Genomic DNA, 16,939 nt, shown 5'->3' with positions numbered 1-16,939 from the left:
AAAAATACCCCATTTACAAAAAAGTCTCTCCACATGAAAGCTTTTCAGTGATGTAGCTCTCATAAAAATAAGGTGTTTTGCTTTGAAATGCATTTGATGTTTTAGAGAAAATAAGTTCTGTGGTATTGCTGCCTCCTAAAATTTATATTTTATTGTTTCTGTTTTGGGGATAGGTACAGAATTTTCACAGCTGTATTCAGGTAACTGAAGATTTTGTGTCTCCAGAACATCTTGTACAGTCATTTCATTTAACACAGGAACTGAGACTTTTGAAGGAGGAAATCAATTACGATGATAAACTACAGGTAAGAAATGGAGCTTTCTAAGGAGCTTCTGTTCTGCATGCCTTTTATAAACAGGATGCACGTAGAACAGCTTAGGTGATCACTGCCTACATTGTCATATTAGGATAACAACCACAGATTAACAATATGCATTTAATTGTATGAGTTTTAGTGGCCCTTATTCTAACTTGCAATTTGACATTTTTTAACTTTGACTCTTTTTTTTTTTTTTAATTTGGTTTCTCTTCATTAAGAAAAAAAAATTTAATATAGCAGTTCTTCATGTGTTACTTTATCTCCAGCTGAAGTGATTAGAAATACCAACATCTCTTTCAGGTTAAAAATATACTGTATCATGCAGTCAAGGAAATGGTGAGAGCTTTGAAGATACATGAAGATGAAGTAGAGGATATGGAAGAAAACTAGGTGTGGTCCATCCAGTTCGATGTTTTTTGGCTGTTGAACTGGAATTACTCTCAGACGATGATATGTATGCACATTGACTTAAGCTTCATAAAACCATCAGTGCCAAGAAATTTCTCTTTTGTAGTAATTACTTGTTACTGATACCGCAGCAGTATAGCATATGTCACAACTCCTGTGATTCAATGTTAGTTATGAAAACAAGCTAAATTTAAAAAGCAGCACTTCATAGCTGTTTTTGTATTATAGTGTATATGATGTTTGTGAAAATGCCAGATTTAAAATGATGTATTTATTTTTGAGGAAAAAAACCCACAAAATTCTATGCTATATTGTTGATCAAGTGTAAATGTGACCTTGTACAGTTTACTAAAATAACTGATATTTTTCACTACATTGAGACAGTTACTGTGAGAATAGGACACAAACACCAGCTATTGCCTGCATTTGGGAAATTGCTGAATCGCACAGCATTCATGTCATAATCAGAAAATTACTGCCAAATAATTGTAAAATTTGTAAAATATGAAGTATATAAAGTAGATACTAAATATGGACACTTCAATATTTTGTTGAAGCTATTGACTGTACAATTAAACATTTTCAAAAGGTGTAATTTATTTAAAATTGTCTCATTTTGGTAAAATTTATGTGAACTTTTAAAGCTAAATATTAAACTTAATATGCTATGTAAATATATACATATATACATTTAATGATGTATTTTTTTAAAACATTGGCTTGCTTTTATTTGTTAAAAGTGCAAGTGTTACATATGGCTTTGTACATTAAAGTTGAAAGGGGTTTTACATTTTCCATTAAAAAGACTTTATCAAAAAATGGCTTGTTCCAGAGTTCTTCCTCTTATGACATACATAATACTAGGGATTCATCATGATGATGACTACTAGCATTTTCTTGTAATACAGCATTCTCTTCTGGAACATTTCTTTGTTTTACTCTTAGAAGTTTCCAACTTTTCTTCAGATTTTATGAACCATCATAAGTGCCTCAACTTAATTGTCCTGTGGCCCAACTAAAGAAAGGACTACGAGTAACTCCCATTTGTTATTTATGAACACATTTTAATTGAAATAAAAACCCATACATGAATTTTAAAAGCCATGATTATGAGCATATGTGATCAGTTTCAAGTAGGTGTTTTTCACAGCAGAGATAGCTGGTAATACAATTTTGTTGGTGGGGGGAAGCAGTGGCAGGGAAGCGGCTAACGTCAGCCAGCCTAGTTGAGTAGTTCTGCTTACTATGTGACCTTGGTAATTCTCGAGTTAATTTGAAACCTTGGTCTTAATAGCTGACTATCAGTTGGCTGGTCGCTTTGAAGTTCACATAGCCCTATTTGAAGCTCCTGGAAATACGTAGTCCTCCACTGACACCTGCAGGATATTGAAGGGACAGCCTTTTATTTTTACCTGAAAGCGCAGCTTAAAAGAAAAAAGTAGTAAGTAGCCCAAGTTGTGACCACGCAAGTTGCTTAGTTTTCATCCTGTTGCTTCCATCTACCATTTTTAGCTCCATGTGGGCTATTACATCACCTTCCACTCGGGCAGCTTCTCAGGACTGAGCAGTTAGGTTTCACATTAATGGCCCACGTGGCATAAGAGTTCATGGGATGGATGATGACTAGATGGCTAGAAAAATTGGGCTGAGGAATAGCTCAAATGATTATGTGAATCTTATGTAAGTTTTTTACTTTTTAATACTGTTTTTCAAAACATTTCAGTGCATTCAAATGGTACTTTTTGCTTAACACTTTGAAAAGTCCCATCTGATTTAATTTTGATATAAAATTAATTTCAAATCCAAGATATTAAATCTGGAGTAGACTGCCTGCTGGTTTCCTAAAGTCTGCCAAGAACCCAAAGTCTTGTGCTGATTGTCTTCCAAACGTTTTTGCTTTTTGGCTGTTGTTTGAGCCACCTTCTAACCATACTACAATTCTACAGAATAGCTGAAACTAAGGAAAAGTGGCTTCTTTCAGAGTACACTCAACTGATAAAAGTATTCTATCCATGGTCTGAATTCCATGCTAGTGACTTAATTCTTGGTACGGCAGGGTGGAGAGAGTAGACTATAATGATTACATCATTAAAGACATTAGACTTTTTGGAAGGCCGGGAGTTGTGTTACTGATCATATCCCTGATGGAGTACTTACTCTGACCATTTACCTTGTTTCCTCCATCCTTTTGGTTGGCTCAGATGCTTCTCACATATGAAACGATCTGAGCATGTCTGTTTCCTCCCCATAGAGACAGAGTAATAAATGTGTAGGATAATCTGAAAAGTTTCAAGGAGACTTTATACAGGGAAACTTGTGCTAAGTATTTAGGTTCCTCCCATTTTACTATAATTTGGACCTGAATATGAATTCCTTTTCCTGACCAATGAAGTACTTGAATCCAAATCCATTTATTTTCTGCCAACACATTCCTGGATTGTAACACCCATACAATGTCTAGTTACTTCCCTTTAGTAGATGCAATATGGGTTTAATAATATCTGTGTAAGATTAATGAGCTTCAGAAGAAAAATGTTCTCTCCTACTTTTACTTTGCTTGTTCTGTGTGTGTATACATGCTATAGATAGAGATGAAAATTTATCATGTTCTCTCTCTAGATGCCAACCTATCAAAGACACTCTGCCAGACCAGATCAGGAATGTCCACAGAAGAGGAAACAAAAGAAAGTGATTTAATTACCATTCTGCAACTGTACTATACACTAAACAGGGGTGTAGCAAGTGGCCAAGATTCAGACTCAACGTTATGATGTACCTGGTTACACAGTAATCTCGATAGTGACACCTTGAAACTATATGAAAGGTATAGGAATGATAAAGTACTTTGGCTCTCACAGTAATCAATCTGGTTCTTGTAATGAAAGCACAGTGACTTTCAAACAAAAATGAAATGTTGGCGAGCTCCAGGTCACTGGCTACATACAAAGTGCGTTCCCTTTCTTGATTGGGAAGATTTTACAGCTGACTTAAGCTGTTCACTCAGTTCTCTGTAAATAAGCCAACCAGCTGCAGGAAAGACTGGAGGATTGCCTATCTTTTCTGTGTCTTGTCTATGAAAAAGACCTCAGCCCTGGGGTCATGGAGGGGCAAATCAAGAATGGTGTGTTGTATGTGTGGGTCACAGCTGGACTCCATTTTGAGAGGAGGTACATTCTGAGGACAAATGAGCCCCAACAATGCTCTCCTGTCCCCTAGTCTTTGACCCCAGATTTGACAGACGAAAGACTTGGATAGCTGGGTCAGTGAACAAATCAAAATGAAGCAGCACAAAACAAGACGGGGATTGGCCCCCAAGGGGAGCTAGCATAGTCCTCTGCCACTGTAGTGAGGGTGGTAACTGATTCACAGCTCCTGTCGAGCTATCAATACAGGGATGGGGAAATGCACAAGATCAAGGTTAAGATTTTGTTAGGAAACTTTTTTCCAGATATAAGTAATAGTGGCCAGCCTGTAATGTTTTGCAGAAGGAGACTGAATGAATCCCTTGAATCCCACTGTAGTCTTTCCCTAAAAAAACCACTGCTCTCTGCTGAGTCCAGTAAAAACCACAGGACCTAAAGGGGGAAAGGGGAGGATTTGGGCATAACACTGAAAAACTTTTATCAGTGACACATTTTTAAGACAATAGTGTCTTACATATGTTAAATGTTAAGAAGTAGATTAACGCTATAAAATAAATCTGGCACTTTACTATGAAGAAGACACACCAGAAATTGGCCTTGGCAAAGGGCATCAGAAAGGTTGCTGCTTGTGACAAACACTGAAATGGTGGAAATAGGGTTCTATGAAATCAGGGAAACACCAGCTGTGAATGGATGAGTGGGGGCTCAATGCCATCATGAAGGTTCAGGTGCTGCAGTTTTCTGCATTCAACTTAAAGTTTTCTTGCAATGAAATTGCCTGTTAAGCCAATACAAAATGCCTATCATGCTTAAATTATTCCCCATAAATTTACGTTGGGACAAATTTGAATTTTCATAACACCACCACTGAGCTGACTCTACACAACAAAAAATTCTTCAAAGCTTTGAGCCAGTGACGCTATAGGATTTCAGAAACAAATTCTAGTAAATTAAAAATTCTGTACATCTGTTGAATTATCACATGATTTGCATCACCTCACTTTCCCTCCCAGAGGAGAAATGAAAGTAGCGATTGAGTCCAGTGACTAATGGTTATGTATAGGGGCACCTGGGTGGCTCAGTGGTTGAGGAGCTGTGTGTGGCTCCTGGGATCAAGTTCCGCATCAGGCTCCCCTTGGGGAGCCTGCTTCTCCCTTTGCCTATATCTCTGCCTCTCTTTGTCTCTCGTGAATAAAATAAAATCTTTAAAAAACAAAAAAAGTATAAGCTCCAGAAATTGTAGTCCTGGGGAATTGCTGCCCTTCCCTTGTTAATGGAGCTTTTGATACCATACATAGGACATTGATCTACCGCCGTCTGCTTTGGCATATGTTGTTAGGAGTCCACATCTGGTTCTAAGTATTCTATTCACATCTTTCCAACCATTAGCAGTTTCTTGAATTTTTCAAGTCCAATGTTTAGTCCTCATCCAGCCACACAGTGTGTCATTCCTGGTGTTCAGCACATTTTCTGTGATGGTCAGTGACTCAGAGCCACCACTGTCAACCGAACTATGGAAAGAAGGGTTTATTTAAAAGGTAGACAGGGATGACTACTAATTGAGTCATTTTTGATTGTTAAAAAACCTCAGGAGTCTTAAAAATTGCTTTTTTCCTGAATTTATCAAGATACCACCAAGTATGAAGAATTGGGGGTAAAGGGAGTGTTTGTAGTTTCCTAGAAACGACCACTGTTATTGGTTTACTTGCCACAAATCTTTTCGGTGTGGTTTTTCCACTTCACAAAGCAGAGATCCATGTATTATATAGAAATTGGTATGCTGTTTGGATTTGTTTGTCTTTTTTTCCAACTACTGTGCCATCCTAACTTTTAAACTAAATATTTCTAATAGCTTTAGAAACCCACAAATAGTTTTGCCACTGTGGAAAGATAATGAAAAATAGCATTTAAGAATAGCCAAAGATGGGGGTACCTGGCTGGCTCAGGCATTAGAACATGCAACTCTTGATCTTGGGGTCATGAGTTTGAGCCCTACGTTGGGTGTAGAGATTACTTTTAAGAAATGTTTTATTATTTATTTTGTTTCACTTATTATTTAAAATAGCCTATGATAAGTTCAGAACTCTGTCTTGAATTGTGAGCCTATTCATTCTGTTGCCAGTCTTAATGAGCCTGCATTTCAAAAATTGGACAAATAACTGTTTATAGCCAATCAACTTTAAACATTTTTTAATTCCACTATAGGTATAGTACTGTAATAGAAAACCCTAGAGACCCCTCCAAAAAGCTACTAGAACTAATAAGTTCAGTAAGGTCACAAGATACAAAATCAATATGCAGAAATTTCTATTCACTAAAAATAAAGAGAGAAAAAAATAATCACATTACAATATCACCAGAAGTAATGAAATACCTAAGAACATGCTTAATCAAGAAGGGGGAAAACTTGTATTCTGAAAACTGGAACACTAATGAAAGAAACTGAAGGTGACTCAAAAGACATTCCACGATCATGGACTAGAAGAACAAATACTGTTAAAATGTCCATACTACCCAAAGCAATCTACAGATTTAATGCAATCCCTATTAAAATGTTAATAGCACTTTACACAGAATTAGAACAATTATCCTAAAATTTGTAGGGAACCACAAAAGACCCCAGATAGCCAGAGCAATCTTGAAAACGAACAAAACTGGAGATCTCACAACCAAGGTTTCAAGAAATACTACAAAGCTGCAGTAATCAGTGTGGTACTGGTACAAAAACAGATGTATAGATTAACAGACTAGAAAGCCTAGAAATAAACCCAGGATTATATGGTCAATTAATCTTCCACAAAGGAGGCAATAATATACAATGGAAAAAAGATGGTCTTCAACAAATGGTGCTGGGAAAACTGGTCCCCACTTTCCTACACCACACACAAAAATAAGCTCACAATGGATTAGGAACCTAAATGTGACACCTGAATTCATAAAAATTCTAGAAGACAGCACAGGCAGGATTTGAATAAAAGTGGTGAGAGTGAACAGGCTTGTATTGTTCCTGACCTTATGGGGAAAGCTCTCCATTTTTCACCATTGAGTATGAGGTTACCTGTGGGTTTTTCATATATGGCCTTTATTATGTTGAGGAATGTTCCCTCTAAACCTACTTTGTTGAGGGTTTTTATCATGAGTGGATGTTGTACTCTGCCAAATGCTTTTTCTGCATCTATTGAAATGATCATATATATGTTTTTTATCTTTTCTTTTTTAAAAGATTTTATTTGAGAGAGAGAGAGAGAGAATAAGTGGGGGAGGGGAGGCGCAGAGGGAGAAGCAGGCTTCCCATCCAACAGGGAGTCTGATATGGGGCTGGACCACAGGGCCTTGAGAGATCATGATCTGAGCTGAAGGCAGACACTCAACTGACTGAGCCACCAAGGTGTCCCTTAATCTTTTGTCTTACTGATATGCTGTTATCACACTGATTGATTTGTGAATATTGAACCCACCTGCATCCCAGGAATAACGGCCACTTGGATCATGGTGAATGACTTTTTTTTTAAGATTTTATTTATTTTCTTGACAGCACAAGCAGAGGGAGTGGCATAGAGGGAGAGAAGCAAACTCCCTGCTAAGCAAGGAGTCTGACATAGGGCTCGATCCCAGAACCCTGGGATCATGATCTGAGCCAAAGGCAGACACTTAACTGAGCCACCCAGGTGCCCGCCTTTTTAAGAGATTTATTTATTTATCTGAGAGAGAGAGAGAGAGAGAGAGAGAGAGAGAGAGCACATGTGCACGGGAGGAGGAGCAGAGGGAGAGAATCTTCCAGCGGACTTGGGCTGAGCGCAGAGCCGGATGCAGTGCTGGAGCTCAGGCCCGTGAGGTCGTGACCTGAGCCAACCGAGCTGCCCAGGTGCCCTGGTGAATGACTTTTTTAAATGCACTGTTGGATTGATTTGCTAATATTTTGTTGAGGAATTTTGCCTCTGTGTTCATGAGAGGTATTGGCCTGTGGTTCTTTTTTGTAGTGCCTTTCCCTGGTTTGGGTATCAGAGTAATGTGGGCCTCCTAGCATGAATTTGGAAGCTTCCTTTCCTCTTCTATTTTTGGGAACAGTTTGAGAAGAATAGTCACTTTTCATTAAATATTTGGTAGAATTCACCTGGTAAAGCCATCTGATTCCATTTCATTGCTGGTAATTGGTCTGCTCAAACTTTCAATTTCTTCCTGACTTAGTTTTGGGTGATTATATATTTCTAGAAATTGATCCATTTCTTCTAGTTTGTCCAATTTGTTGGCACATGATTTTCTGTAGTAGTCCTTTATCATGCTTTGTATTTCTGCGGTGTTACTTCTCCTCTTTCATTTCTGGTTTTGAGTCCTTTTTTTAAAAATGGGGTTTATCAATTTTGTTAATCTTTTAAAACAACTAGTTCCTGATTTTATTTATATGTACAATTGGGTTTTTTTTTTTTTTTTTTTTTTTTTGGTTTGAATTTATTTCTGCTCTCATTATTTCCTTCCTTCTTTTGGTTTTGGATTTTTGTTCTTTTTCTAGCTCCTTTAGGTGTAAGGTTAGGTTGTTTTACTTGAGATTTTTCTTGCTTCTTGAATAGGCCTGTATTGCTATAAACTTCCCTCTTAGAGCCACTTTTGCTGCATCCCAAAGACTTTGGACTATTGTGTTTTCATGTTCATTTGTTTCCATGTGTTAATTTTTAATTTCCTCTTTGCTTTCTTGGTTGACCCATCAATTTCTTAGTAGCATGTTATTTCACCTCCATGTATTTGTGATCTTTCCAGATATTTTTTCTTGTGTTTGAATTCCAGTTTCATAGTGTTGTGGTCAGAAAAGATGCATGGTATGACTTCAATCTTTTTGCATTTGTTGAAACTTGTTTTGTGGTGTAATATGTGATTGATTCTGGAGAATGCTCCATATGCACTTGAAAAGAATGTGTTTTTTGTCCATTTAAAGTATTGCTAGACTGGCCTTTTCTTCTTTTTTTCACTTCCATTTGATGATGAATGTTTTTATCCCCTCACTTTTGATCTGCAGGTGTCTTTAGGTCTGAAATGAGTCTCTCGTAGGCAGCATATAGATGGGCCTTGTTTCTTATCCATTCTGTCACCCTCTGTTTTTTTTTTAATTTTTATTTATTTATGATAATCACACAGAGAGAGAGAGAGAGAGAGAGAGAGGCAGAGACACAGGCAGAGGGAGAAGCAGGCTCCATGCACCGGGAGCCCGACGTGGGACTCGATCCCAGGTCTCCAGGATCGTGCCCTGGGCCAAAGGCAGGTGCCAAACTGCTGCGCCACCCAGGGATCCCTCACCCTCTGTCTTTTGATTGGATCATTTAGTGCATCTATATTCAAAGTAATTGTTTAAAATATTTTACCTATATATTTCTTTTTTGATAAGATTTTTTTAAAGATTTTATTTATTTATTCATGAGAGACACAGAAAGAGGCAGAGACACAGGCAGAGGGAGAAGCAGGCTCCCTGTGGGGAGCCTGATGTGGGACTCGATCCCAGGACTGCGGGATCACGACCTGAGCTGAAGGCAAATGCTCAACTGCTGAGCCACCCAGGCATCCCTACATTCAAAATAATTTTTCAGGGGCACCGAGTTGGCTCCATCAGTTGAGCATCTGACTCCATTGTGGCTCAGGTCCTGATCTCAGGGTCATGAAATCAAGCCCCACATTGGGCTATGCTCAGCATAGTCTGCTTTAGATTCTTCCTCTCCCCCGGCTTGTGTATTCTCTCTCTCTCTCTCTCAAATAAATAAGTCTTTTTTAAAAAAGGTAACTTCTGATAGATACATACTTAATTGCCATTTTATTTTTGTATGGTTTTTTTTGTAGTTCCCCTCTGTTCCTTTCTTACTCTTCTCTCAGTTTGCTGGCTTTCTTTAGTGATATACGTGGATTTTTTAATTTATTTTTTGCACATCTGTTACTGGTTTTTTATTTCATATATAACATGAGGTTCATATATAACATCTTCTGCATAAAGCAGTCTAGATTAAGTTGATGGTCACCTATGTTTAAACCCATTCTTTATTCCTCTCCCCATCATGTTTCAAGTATATGGTGTCACGCTTTATATCACTTTATTTTGCGAATCCCTTGACTGTTTTTTTTTTTTTTAAAGATTGTATTTATTTATTCATGAGAGACAGAGCGAGAGAGAAGGCAGAGACACAAGCAGAGGGAGAAGCAGGCTCCATGCAGGGAGCCTGATGTGGGACTTGATCCCTAGATTCCGGGATCACGCCCTAAGCCAAAGGCAGATGCTCAACCACTGAGCCACCCAAGCGTCCCCTTGACTGTTTTTATAGGTATAATTTTACTGCTTTCATGCTCTCTCCTTACTCCTACCTATGGTCTTTTCCACTCAAAGAGCCCCTATTAACATTTCTTGTGGGGCTGGTTTGGCGGTCATTGATTCCTTTAACTTTTGTTTGTCTGGGGAGCTCTATCCCTCCTTCTCCTTCTATTCTGAATGATAGCCTTGCTGGGTAGAGAATTGTTGGCTGTAGTTCTGTTGCTTTTCAACATTTTTAATATATCACTCCTTTCTGGCTGTAAAGTTTCTGCTGAAAAGTCAGCTGATAGCTTTATGGACTTTCTCTTCTATGTAACTGGGTGTTTTTTGTTTGTTTTGTTTTGTTTTTGCTTCTTTTAAGATTCTCTCCTTATCACTACTTTTTGCCATTTTAATTATGTGTGTTAGTGTGGACTCCTTAGGTTGATTTTGGTGGGGGTGGGCTCTCTGTGCCTCCTGGATATGGATGTCTGTTTCTTTTCCCCAGACTTGGGAAGTTTTCATCATTTCTTCAAATAAATGTTCTGGCCCCTTTTCTCTCTCTCCTCTTTCTGGGATCCCTATAACACAGCTTGTAATCATGCTTGATGGTGTCACTGAGTTACCTAACTCCATTTCCATTTTTTTCATATATATTTTTTTCTCTCTCCTTTACAACTTGGTTGCTTTCCATTACTCTATCCTGCAGGCCATTTATCTGTTCTTCTGTGTATTCTAATCTATTCCACCTAGTGTAGTTTTAATTTCAGTTATTGAGTTCTTCATCTCTGATCGGTTCTTTTTTATGTTTTCTATTGCCTTGTTAAGGGTCTCACTGATGTCCTTCAGTCTTTTCTCAAGTCCAGTGAATATCTTTATGACCATTACTTTAAATTCTCTATCAGGCATATAGATTACTTACCTCCATTTCACTTAAGTGTCTTGCTGTGATTTTGTCCTGTTCTTTTATTTGGTACATTTCTCTGTTTCCTCGTTTTGTCTAAGTCTCTGTGTTTCTGTGCTAGGAAAGTCAGCTATGTCTCCTGCTCTTGAAAGTAGTGGCCTTATGAAGAAGGGGCCCTGTAGTGCTCTGCAGTGCAGGGTCCCCTGTTAACCAGAACCTGGGGCTTCAAGGGGGTTTCGTGCACCCTACAGTTGTGACTAAATTACTTTTTCCTTCAGTCATCTACAGTGACTCTGTCCATTGTGGGCAGTGTTTGGTCCCTATGGGGTAGCCAGTCTGAGGACACCTTGGCCGTGAGTCAGACCAGCTGTTTGCCAGAGTTGCAGTAGCACCAAACTGCAGAGTGCTTTTCCTGCGTTGCCCCGAGAAACTTCTATTGGTGGGTGGGTGGGTAGTCAGACCCGTTGTTTGCCTCCAGCCCACTGCTGGGGCTACAGTCAGACTAGTGTGTGTGTGGTTATCTTACCCTCTGCCCAGGGCAGGAGTCACTTGGGAGTGGTGCTAGTCCCTGTTGGGACTGCTTGGCCCATGCGAGGCTTGTGGCTCCTCTTTGAATCGGCTCTGGCTAACGGCATGCTGGAGGGGTAAGGTCTACAGAATGCAGGGGCTGGGTGGACGGTGTTAGCAAGGTCTGCACAGGTGTGCTTGGGGAGGGGACCCGGAGTGGAGGCCTGGCTGGAGGGGCATGTCCAAAAGGGCATCTGGGGGCAGGGTGTGCTGTTAGCAAGTTGGGTAGTGAGTGTTGGCCCAGCGTGGTTCCTGCAGGTGTCTGCACTAGTGGACTAGTGGCAGGGCAAGGGAATGGCTCCTCGGTTCCCGGGGTTGTCTCCCAATGATCCCTGCCTTCCCAGCATGCACTCTGAGGTCAGTGAACAAACCTCCCTCCCATATGCCCCAGAGGTTCTCAAATTGCTGCTTCTAGGCTGTGTCTCTGCAGGGCTAAGGATGGGGACTCGGTTTCCTCTCGCCCTCCTGGCTCTCCCAGAGCTGAGCCCACTGATAGTTATAGGTTTAAGCCCTGCAGACTGTTAAGAACTCAGAGGATTATTTGTGCCCTTCTGGTTTTCAAAGCCAGTTTTGGGGATTTATCCTCCCCCTGAGGGTTCCAGTGCCTGGGGTGCTGTTGTGAGGGTCCCTCCTCTCTGCACCCACAGTTCCCTCCCTCTGTGGACAATCCCACGGGTCCCCCTCGCTTTCAACCACACCTCCACCCCACCTGCCCTCTTCCCTACCTTCAGCTGTGAAGTCTGTTCTGCCTGTCTTTGGGTCATTTTCTGGGGTATTTACTCTGCTGGGTTATCTAGTTGTACCTGTGGGACAAGCTGCGTGTAGGGTCCTCCTACTCCACCGTCTTCCTACTTTATGGAATAAAGGCCACTCTAGAACTTACATTATCTCAACTGTTGGGTATTTAAGTAAATGAAACCTACCTAGAGATGAAAAGGGGTCTGTGACCCTTGTCCCACTCAATTTCTTGCTCCCTCCATGGTTTAGTTTTAACCCTGAAACTAAAGGGGGCAGAGGTTAACATCTGTTTCAAATAGCCAGCCCCCCCTCCCCAACAGCCATTTCCTCATAAGAATAGCGAATTATCTAATCTAAAGCCAACAGAAGATCTACTGGTGCCAACAGAGGCCCGAAGACTTCATAATAATACCCTCAGCAGCAGAATTTTTCTTTGGGGGATCGACTTCAAAGGAGCATAGGCCTAAAAGTTGTCTGGTTCCTCAAACCAAGAGCCCCTTTTCCAGGCTACAACCTCCCTTTCCTTGTTTTAGAAAGTATCCTTTGGGCAGCCGGGGTGGCCCAGCTAAACTGCTGTTTAGCGCTGCCTTTGGCCCAGGGCGTGATCCTGGAGACCCAGGATCAGGTCCCACGTCCCCACGTCGGGCTCCCTGCATGGAGCCTGCTTCACCCTCTGCCTGTGTCTCTGCCTCTCTCTCTCTCTCTCTCTCTCTCTGTGTGTGTGTGTGTGTCTCTCATGAAAAAATAAATACAAAAAAAGAAAAAGTATCCTTTACCTTTGGGAACCCGTCATGAGGCTTTGTTCCCTTGGTGCTGCCCCTACTCCCCATCATCTAACCTGTCTTGTATCTTTTGAACATCTTGGGCTGTTTGGTAACCTTAAAGATACTCCCATTGGTATCCCTGATTCCTTCACTTTTATCCCTTCGTCATACCGAGTACTCTACCTTCTTTTTCCAATTTAACATCTACAACAGAAGAGCATGCTAAGGACCACAAAAACTGACCCCAGCTTCTGAGATCCTTTTGGCTGCTGAGTAAGCAATCCTAACTTTGAGAACATATTCCAAATATTTTCCACTCAAGACCAGGACCTGATTCTGACCCCCTCACTTTTAAAAACTGAAAGGACAATCCACATGGGCCTCCACCCAATTTCCTCCTGTGTGTTGCCATGATTTGATTCTGAGCAAGCTTACAGTTCCTCTTTCCCATTTCTGAACTCCATACTTTTGTTCACACTGTTCTCTACCAAGAAAGCCATTTCGCCAACCTTGCTTCTTCCATGAAGGCTACACTAGCTACTTTATAGTTTTTTTAAATATTTTATTTATTCATGAGAGACACAGAGAAAGAGGCAGAGACACAGGCAGAGGGAGAAGCAGGCTCCATGCAGGGAGCCCGACGTGGGACTCGATCCCACATCTCCGGGATCATGACCTGAGCCGAAGGCAGATGCTCAACGAACTGAGCCACTCAGGCATCCCTATAATTTTCTTTAAATATTTTATTTGAGAGAGCGAGTGTGCGAGAGAGCACTAGCATAAGCAGGGAGGAGGGGGAGCAGGAGAGGGAGGAGCAGACTCCCCACAGAGCAGGGAGCCAGATGCGGGGCTCATCCCAGGACCTGAGCCAAAGGCAGATGCTTAACTGAGCCACCGAGGCGCCCCTGCTACATCACAGTTTTAGTGGTGGAAGGAAAGATGCTGTGTGTTAAGTATCTGGTGCCTGTACTCAGATTACAGATTTCAGGCTTTTTTCCCCTTTCTGCCTATAGGTATATACAGAATGACTCGAATATGAAAATATTTACTAAGTACTAGAGCATTTAAATATAAGGTATTTACTAGTGACCAACTAAGGATTTTTTTTTTTTACCTTTGCTGCCCACACTCCCCCTTTGACCCAACAAGAACCAGAAGTTTCTCACTGTCCACTAGATGGCACTGCTTCCTTAGTCAGCAGTGACCCTTAAAGGACCCTATTCCAACTGGGACAAAGTAAGACAAATCTTGAAGAAATTTTTTTAAAAAACCATGCCACTTGCTCCCACAGAGGTCTCCAATTAGGCTATGCCGGGAATGTGACAAAATATAATAGGGGTCACTTTTGATTTTCACATATATAGCCAACTGGTCTACAATGGCCCAGAAACAGGTGGGTAGCCGCTACTACTCAACTATTATGAACTACTGAACTATTACTTATGAACTATTGTTACAGTTCATAAGCCTTGATTCTCCAGATATGTTATAACCATCCTAAGGTGGACTGCCTCAAGCTAGATTCATCTTCACCTTCTAAAACAACAAAATGTTCCTCGCAACTCCACACAAATGAAAAGGGACACCACAGGAAATGGGGATTAGGCTTTCTACGGTTTAGTGTAGGGAGGACTTTCAGCAGGTGGTCCCCAGCTTTCCCTTGGGGAGAATAGCTGAGGCATATGGATACAGTGTGGGCCTGAAATGTGAATGACCAGGTCACTTCGCCCAAGTAGGAAAACTAGACAACCCAGCCCCGTGTGGCCCAGTAAACGCAGCACGGGACTGTTTGCCGCTTCCCCCCGGGCTCTGCTCCCAAGCTGGTATAAAACTTCACAGAAGTCATAACCTCCTGGCCTCAATTTGTTTCATTATCAAGGAAGAGATCCTAAAGGCTTTAAAAATAATGACATTCAAAATATATTAAAGTAATACCTAGAGTGTTAAAAATAGAACATAATGGATTTAACATTTTGAATTGATTTAGAGACAAAGTATTTTCATTATTTCAATAACCTTGATGAAACATGAAGGACAGTGGCTTTCATGGAACGATCTTGAAAATATCTCCTTCTTCCCTCTTCTCTTATGCCTGGTTTCCAGGTAGGAGGGATGGCCTGTGGTTACCATGGCCAGGATACTTACCTTCTGAAAGAAACGTTTTTTGTCATCTGCGAAAAGCTGAACTCTCTGGCCCAACACCCAACTAGTTATCTGCGTTCAAGAGCGAGGCCACCACCGAGTCAGCTAGGACCAGGGCCCGCCGAGCAACAGGGACAAGCATAACATGTGGTCTTTCCGTGGAAACAAGCTATTCCTAAATCCATTCAGTGCCTTAAGCTAAACTAAGACCCAGGAACACTGGAAACCCCACCAGCAGAGGGGCCCCGTGCCCAGGTCTCACAATTAAATAAACCAAGTGGTGTGCTTCATTATCTGCTCTGTGGAAGACACCACTAGGATGCTGCAAAGGTGCCAGAGTCACATTGGTCAAGAGGCACATATATTCTATTAAGAGCCTCAAAGAACTTAACCAGGTCAGCCAGAGTACTAGCTAGGTGAGCGCTTCCCAACGGCGGTAAAGCAGAAATCCATTAAACACGCGTTTGCCGAGAAGATGCTTAGAACCGGGTGCGGAGAGAGACAAGTCCAAGTGCTGAGAGCGAGTGGGGATGTGGGGATGACGGGGAGCCGGGGCAAGCTGGCAGCGGGACAGGGCGACGACTTAGAAAAGGTTCATGTCAAAACGCAGCGGAGCTCAGTTTTGAGAAAGCAATGGCGAGGTAAGCTTCTTTGGGGCACAAACTTTTTAAAAGATCTTATTTATTTGAGAGAGAAGCTCACAGGCAGTGGGGAGGGCAGAGGGAACAGCAGGCTCCCTGCTGAGCAAGGAGGGGGGGGTGGGGGGGTGGGGGTGGGGGACGGGGGGCTCGATCCCAGGACCCTGAGCCGAAGGCAGAAGGCAGACGCTTAACCAAATGAGCCATCCGGGTCCCCTGGGGCATGAACTTTAAAACCTGAAATTTTGTAAGGTTGGGCAAGCAAAATATTCGGAGTCTGGGATATTACAGCACTGAGATGGACAAACTGACATAACTTTTAACAGACTAGGAAGTCTTACTTTTAAGAAACTAGTTTATTTTGGATGTCACCTGCAGCCAGGTGAGATGTGAAAAGATGTGGCCTCCAGAGGCCACTTCATCTCATCCTACTTCTGCATGAGCCCCATCCCACCCTCAGCCCACCACCCAGAGAGCAGTCCCCGAGGCAGCGTGCCGTCTGCCTCACTCCCACAACTCCAAACAGCCAACCAAGTGGCCTGCAGCCAGGCGGTTTTCGGACACCCTCCTCTTCCTTCTGGGAACATGGGCGGGGGAGGGGGGAACCTCTGCAGAGCAGGTGGGGGGACAGCCCAGTCCCCCTCCCTGAGCGGTGCCCCTGTGGCAGGGCAGGTGCAGACTCAGGAACTTCCTTATTGCCTTTCACCCCCATTCTGGGGAAACCGACTACAAGACCAGGAAGCAGGTCTTCAACAAACCAAAGCAACCATCTAGTTGAATCTCTTCAAATTCACATTCAGGGGCAGCCCGGATGGCTCAGCGGTTTAGCGCTGCCTTTAGCCCAGGGTATGATGATCCTGGAGACCCAGGATCGAGTCCCGCGTCGGGCTCCCTGTATGGAGCCTGCTTCTCCCTCTGCCTGTGTCTCTGCCTCTCTCTTTCTCATGAATAAATAAATAAAATCTTAAAAGAAAAAATTCATATTCAGAACTGACAACAGGAGCCACACTGAACCTGCTCGTAAACCACCGACCACATTCAACAAAGGTA

At 41.9% G+C, this 16,939-nt stretch overlaps 1 protein-coding gene across 6 annotated transcripts in view; it reads left to right on the top strand.

Moving 5' to 3' along the window:
* JMJD1C (jumonji domain containing 1C) overlaps positions 1 to 1,651 on the top strand; it is a 324,083-nt gene extending 322,432 nt beyond the window's left edge. For all 6 annotated transcript variants that reach the window (XM_072756132.1, XM_072756129.1, XM_072756130.1 and 3 more), the window contains 2 exons: positions 174 to 305; positions 621 to 1,651. In XM_072756132.1, the coding sequence (XP_072612233.1) occupies positions 174 to 305; positions 621 to 710 (222 nt within the window). In that variant the 3' untranslated portion in view covers positions 711 to 1,651. The remainder of the gene's footprint in view (positions 1 to 173; positions 306 to 620) is intronic.
* Positions 1,652 to 16,939: the final 15,288 nt, after the last annotated feature.

This window comes from Vulpes vulpes, chromosome 4, assembly GCF_048418805.1.
Source record: "Vulpes vulpes isolate BD-2025 chromosome 4, VulVul3, whole genome shotgun sequence".
NCBI lineage: Eukaryota > Metazoa > Chordata > Mammalia > Carnivora > Canidae > Vulpes > Vulpes vulpes.
Note: the sequence above shows the minus strand (reverse complement) of the source record. Positions and strands in the feature narration are given on the sequence as shown.